The sequence below is a fragment of the Plutella xylostella genome, chromosome 12, assembly GCF_932276165.1.
Source record: "Plutella xylostella chromosome 12, ilPluXylo3.1, whole genome shotgun sequence".
In the NCBI taxonomy this organism is placed as follows: Eukaryota; Metazoa; Arthropoda; class Insecta; order Lepidoptera; family Plutellidae; genus Plutella; species Plutella xylostella.
Window position 1 is genome coordinate 9,977,990 of NC_063992.1, and position 6,797 is coordinate 9,984,786.

A 6,797-nucleotide genomic window follows, 5' to 3' on the forward strand; every position below is an offset into this window, starting at 1 on the left:
CCAACAAAGGGGTCACCAATTTAAGTATGTTGAGGTGCGACGATATAAATTAAAAGTCCGAACTCCAAATTAATATTAAAAGTTTATTATCGTCACAATAACACACACAGGAAAGATAGAAAGATAGAAGGTGTGAAAGAAGAAAGCACAAATAGTTTTTAGATAAGTTAACGAACAGTTTTTACACAAGAGACACGAAACACGAACAGTCAATAGTCCTTATCACAAAGGCATACGGTTGATATTCGCGTAACAGGCGAGAGCGCAAACAAATAATGTAATAGCCGCGGAGGTGTAGTTCACGACTGGCGACTGATGCGCGCTTGCTCGCGCGCACAGAATTCGCGGGTAAGCGCATAATAAAAACGGCAAAGTGTGTATCACATTTTTAACCACTGACAACAAAAATAAGGTGTTATAATTTTGACGTGTATTTGTGTATAGATAATTATGATATAAATAGATAATGTTTTGTATAATATAATAATATAGGTGTAGGTATATAAATAGATATTTTTAGATTATAATTTTATTTCTAATTTTGTATAGTGTAAGTGTAAATATTTGTAATAGGTAAATAATTAAATATAATGATAAATATATTTATGTGTGGTGAGTACGCCACAAACACTACATATACTAAATAAACAAATAAAGCAACAAAATAAATACAATATATATATACCCATATAATACTATATACATATACCTACACAGAATGATACATGATATACAGCAATAATATATTCAACTAAGGCAGAGACTTTAGGTAGTGCCTTTTGACCCCTTCTTTGAAGGAAGCCACAGAAGGTGCACGTCTTATTTCCTCAGGAAGAGCATTCCAGAGCAGTACGGCCGTCACTGTGAAGGAATCATCAAGAATTCATCTTTAATCTATGTAGGCTGCAATGTCAATGATCCAAATAGGCGCACTCAATTATGCCTCTTTAAATTAGCTTAGCTGTATCATCTACCTGCAGAAATATAGGTCATTGCAAATGGAATAGGTCAGTTGAATAGGTCAATCAATTATTCAAATCATAATTTTATGGTGTGCATCTAACATGACGTAAGGTTAGCCTTATTGGTTGTAATCGTAATACCAACCTCATTGACTTATATTGACCAACATACTTCAATTTTAACAAGGTAGAACGGAGAACTCAAGCTGTCTGTATAATACCTACCTTGGGTACTGGATCTTAGTTAAATACCTAGCGTCCGTAGAAAAATGCTGGGCAATAGAGGGAAAATGTAGGTAAATTAAAAAAGGCATACATATAATTTCCATTGCTTTAATTCAGACACCAGTATCTACTGTGCAACATCTGGCAAATACATTACACATAATTTTAACAGCTCTATAAAGCACAATGAACAACAGTTTAATAGGTATTGAACACTAACAATTCATGGTTAATTTATAATATATGCATCTAAGTATCTGTTATTTTAATAACTCTAAGTAAATATTTATGTACTTCACATCCATTCTAAATAACTGGTGGTACAATAATGTCATCCTTTGTTGTTCAGGTAATACCAAGAAATAATCTCATAGCTATACAGTATAAAAATAAAAGGTGTACAAAACATATAAAAATATAAAAACAAGTTTCAGATCAAACCAATATGTTTACCTAATTAAATTAAATAATACATAAAGTACAATCACATCACAGGTGTTGGGTTGACCTACTTAGGTAATGCCCTCATATCAATGGAATAGAGTTTAAACTGGTTTCACATATTTTACTTAAGTATACATAAATAAGAAAAACATTGACCAAAATACCACCGTAGTTTCCCTCAAAGCAGGAGCTAATGCTAACCTACCCCTGATTTTAATAAAGGTTCAACTAAGAATATAATTACTTAAAATAATTGTTCCGACATAATACAAATATCTTCTCCAACTTAAATTCATAACCTGATTCCTTAGCTTTGCTCCTTAATAATTCAGGAAATTACTAAAGCTAGATCGAAGCTTTGACATGAGTTAATTATAATAACATTACAAATAAATAACAGATTTAAAACTACTATCAGTAGAATTTCGTGTTGTAGGAAATAGTAGGAATCGGTTGATTGATTTCACTATCTAATCTATTCAGCGATTTCCCAGAAAATGCTTAACACAGCCATAAAAATGCATAAAATTAGGAATATTCAAGAAATACGTAAATGTATAATGTAAAAGAATTATCAGCATATAATTAGTAACATTAAGGTAGTTTAAATAATAGTAAACCAGTAAAATAGGTACGTTTAACGCTTGTACCGATTTTTAAAGCTAAATTTTACTATTACAATGTTTCGATGCATTGATCTGTTTCAAATGATAAGTAACTACATAAAAACAGTCTGAATTTGATAGCTTGCTTAAATTATTTAATATATTTATAAGAATTACTGGGTAAGTATCTACTACATATTATCCTATACCAGTAAACACCAACGAACTCATTAAAACCAATAAATTCAAAGTGATATTAATAAACTTAGGTACATAACAATAAATAAATAGGTACATCTCAATACATCCATTGCACTTGCCTAACACTACTTTTCTTCATAAATATACAAATGCTATGTTGGCGTGGTCGAGGTGCTTACGTGGCGGGTCTCGGGCGCGCGGGCAGCGGCGGCGGCGCCCCCTGGCGCGCGGGCACGGGGGGTGGGGGTGCGGCGGGGTCGTCGGCCGGCGGGGGCGGGGGCGCGCAGGCCGGGGGCGGCGCGCCGGGCGCGGGGGGCGGGGACGCGGGCTCCGGCTGCGGCGGCGAGGCCGTTCCGGCGTCCGGGGAGCGATCCGGCGTGGCCGGGGACAGCGGGGAGGGGCGCGGCGGCGGGGGGCGCGCGGGGCCGGCGGGGGCGCGCGCGGGCAGCAGCGGCGCGGGCGCGGGGGCCGGGGGGCGGCCGGGCTGCTGGCGGCGCGGGGTGGGCGGCGCCGAGCGCAGCGGCCGCTCCGGCGCCGCGTCGCCCACCAGTGGCACCGTGTTGTTGCAGCACAGCGCGATCTCGGAGCGCACGATGTCGACCCAGTCCGGCGACTTGAGCGCCACGCTGAGGGTGAGGTCGCCGGCGGTCAGTGACCCCCGCGCGGCGGCCGACAGCGCCTGCTGCGGCTCTCGGAACGTGGCGCACAGCGCGCGCTCGTCCACCACGCGCAGCAGCGTGACCTCGCCCGCGCGCGCTAGCGCCGCCAGCACCGCCGCCACCGCCGCGTCGTCGAACACGTCCCCCTCGCCCGCCCCCGGCGCGGTCACCAGCACGCTGGCGTCGGGCGGGCCCAGGTCGCGCACGGCCTCGTAGAACACGTCCATGCAGCGCGAGTAGCTCACGCGCAGCACCTCGAGCTCCAGGGTCGCGATGACGGGGCGGTGGTCGCTCTGCTTGAGCTCGGCGCGGCCGTAGTGCAGCAGGCGCGGGCCGGGCGCCGCGGGGTCGGCCACGGCGCGCCGGCTGCGCCACAGCACGCGGTCGGTCCACGCCGGCGCGCGCGCCTTCTCGCTCGTGTCGTAGTCGTCGCTGAACAGGTCGTACTTGTAGGTCGGCGGGAACGTGATCTCGCCCTCGAAGCAGTTCTTGAACACGAGGTCCTGCGCCTTCTGCTTCAGCAGCTGGTCGTTCTCGAGCAGGCGCGGCAGGTTACCCTGCGCCACCAGCAGCCGCGTCTCGTCCTTGTCCAGGTCGATGCGGTAGTTGAAGTCGCCGCACCAGAACACGTAGTCGTGCGAGTACAGCGAGCGGCCCATGGGGAAGGCGACCTTGCGCGTGATCTCGGCGTAGTCGGCGTTGCGCTCCGCCACCTGCGCCTGCCCGGCCGCGAAGTGCGCGCACACGAAGCACAGGGACGTGCCGTGCAACACGAGGCGGATAGCCACGGCGCCCTTGTTGCCCGTCGCGCCGCCCAGCCCCGTCTTCACCGAGTCCAGCGCCACGTCGCGGATGTGCGGGATCAGGTCCCTCCGCGCGAACACGAAGAGGCAGACGCCGACGAGCTGGTGGCTCGACAGCAGCGTGTAGGGCGCGTCTCTGCACAGAACCTTCTCCAGCTCCTCACTCCAAGCTTTGGCGTTGTCGGAGCTGGCGGCCATGATGTTGCTGGCGTTCAGGTCCACGATCTCCTCGAAGCCTATCGCGAAGATGTCCGAGGGATGGTCTCCGGCGTCCTCGGTGTCGACGAGCGAGGAGCGCGGGCAATCCAGCAGCCAGTCAGCCAGCGACACGTCTTTGTAGGCCACGCTGCGGAAGTGCTTACCTCCGTTCACGTTGTAGGTGCCGATGGTGATGCGGATGTTGGATGGCTCAGTGTATTCATTTTGTCTTCTCACCATTTCCCTCAGTAGAGGAGGGGATGTGTGTAGAATGCTTGATGGTAACAATATCCTAGTTCGGTCTGAGAGTTCTGAATTGAGGGTGGAGCCAAGGAGCAGTATGTCAATAGCTTCTTGTTTTGAGTTGTCTAATAAGTTGTTCTGGATGGTTCGGGCGGCGGACCGGGCTCCGTCTATGAGTTTGGAGCCCCCCTGGATGGCTCCTGTACCTGCATATATTTTCGAGACTTCATTGCCGTTGTTCACCCACATCTGTTTGAACACTTCCTCAAATCTTGTCACATTCTGTTTCTTGTCAATGCACTGCAGCAGCATCAGCTGAATACTCAACATCTCCAGGCCAATGAAGGTCTGTATAGCGTTGGTCCGGTCCAGACAATCCAGGCAGTTGGTTCTGATACATCCCTTCTGCACATTGTAGATATCATTACCTTTTGAACTGAATATTCCAATTTCATCATAATACTTTTCAATTATCTTTTTGAACTTAGCGAGTGCAGTCTCAATAGACCCTCCCCTCACTTCTTGGTGGTAGTCAAAGATAATTTGGGTGATGTCAGAGTGCGGGGAATCATTCAAATGCTTTTGGAATGCATTGCTGAGTGTGGCCTCACCTTCACTGCCCCCGATCATGCTGGAGCCCAGCAGGTTCACAATGATCATTGACCCATAGTTCCTCTTTAACTGGGTGAAGTGTCTCTCACATGCACTGGTGGATGCGTCATAGCCTCGGGACATCTTCACTTTATGAGATCCAACTTGAATACCCGGTTGTTCCCAGAAAAGAGGGACCGAGCCTCTAGTTTGCACATAGGATGTCACAGAATCATCAATATAGATGGCTTGCTCTGTCTCCACAAAGTTGGCAACATTGCCATCATCATTGCAGCCACGTACATTGAACCTGGTCCCTGCACGCTCGCAACTGAGCCTGGACACCACACATGCACGGGCCTGTCTGTGACCCACATAGATGGTTCTTATCTCCACCGACCCACACATAGCTCTAGTCAGCCATTCATCACAATCTATGCCATATCTGATAAGATGGATAAACAAAGTTCTATTCCAGAAGAACCTGTTGTCTGGCGCAGCTCCTTTACTCTTCCTCTGAGCACACAGAGTGAGATCAAACAGACTGTCATTACTCTTACCGGAATTCCACGAGAAATAGAATGTGCCAGAGTTGAGTAGCTTTCTAACTTCTGACATTTTGTCATCATGCTGTGATTGGTGGAACAGAGGCAGGAACTGCGTCTGGGTGATCTTGAAGACCTCGACGTCGTGGATCTTGCCGACGGACGTGCAGCCGGTGACCAGCACGAGGTGCAGCAGGCAGGAGTCCCCGCAGTTCAGCTGTAGTACACCGAGCACTCCGTACGCGTCCGCGATCTTGTGGTACTGCTTCTTCATCGTGTCCAGCTCCTGCGGCGACAGCGCCACCACCGCGTTCGACTCGAACAACAAAGAAGCATCCTTATTCCTGTGCTGAAGGATTATACTGTACGGACTCGGGGGAGACGATTTCTCCAGCACTTTAAAACCTTTAGACATAGCCATGGCTGCGGTGTTTTGATCACGACGATGCGGCCATCCGCCCCCCGCGTATTCTCACTGAATGCACACGGCAAACACTTCTTATCTCAGTAAATTAATGTTTTGCCAAATGTAGAAAATCGAAACACAAACGTCATTACGAACGACTTTTGACATTTAGCATAGAGAAAATAATATTTGACATTTAGTTTTTCTCTATTGCCGCTATGCAAGGGAATTAGTGGTGTTGGCTATAAAAGCCAACGTTACAAAAGATAAGTGGTATATCCTTGAGTGCCTATTTTATTTTGTTTCTGTCATCATTCATCTCTATTCCACTCGTCTCGTTAGAGTAATAGTAATGATCCTTGACACAAAGCAAATGATCACAAGAATAAGCCATAATATAGCCTTTGTTCCCATCGAGTCCCACCTACCACAATCAATAATGGCTGGATTAAACACAACAAGAGCGGTGATAGTTGAATCGGATAACCGCCCGCTTCTCACGTCAGAGATGCGAGTTCGAATCCCGGCGCTAACATGTACCAATGAGTTCTTTGAATTTAAGTACAATGTATACCGTCTCTCTTACGGTGAAGGAAAACATCGTGTGAATAAAGAACCTGCATATCTTATAGATTTAGCACATCTAGATATGTGAACCCACTATCCCGCAGTGGACCAGCGTGGTGGGATATGATCCAAGCTTAGGAAGGCAGTTTAGACCTTGGAGACATGCACTAAGGTTCCATTCGATAGAGTCAGGTGCAGGTACTTACACCCCCACAGAGAATAGAATAGGATAAAATAGAATACTTTTTTTTATAGAATTACAATTTATTAAAATAATATTGGAGATCGATTAACATAATGCATAAGCAATTCACTTACAAAACTGTAATTAAATATTTTACAAATTAA

At 46.6% G+C, this 6,797-nt stretch overlaps 1 protein-coding gene across 1 annotated transcript; it reads right to left on the reverse strand.

Moving 5' to 3' along the window:
• Positions 1-1,281: 1,281 nt before the first annotated feature.
• Positions 1,282-6,060, reverse strand: LOC105397137 (synaptojanin-1). Its single transcript, XM_011569149.3, has one exon. It carries the CDS (start codon positions 5,895-5,897, stop codon positions 2,613-2,615), a length of 3,285 nt encoding a protein of 1,094 aa, XP_011567451.3. The 5' UTR covers positions 5,898-6,060; the 3' UTR covers positions 1,282-2,612.
• Between the last annotated feature and the right edge of the window lie 737 nt (positions 6,061-6,797).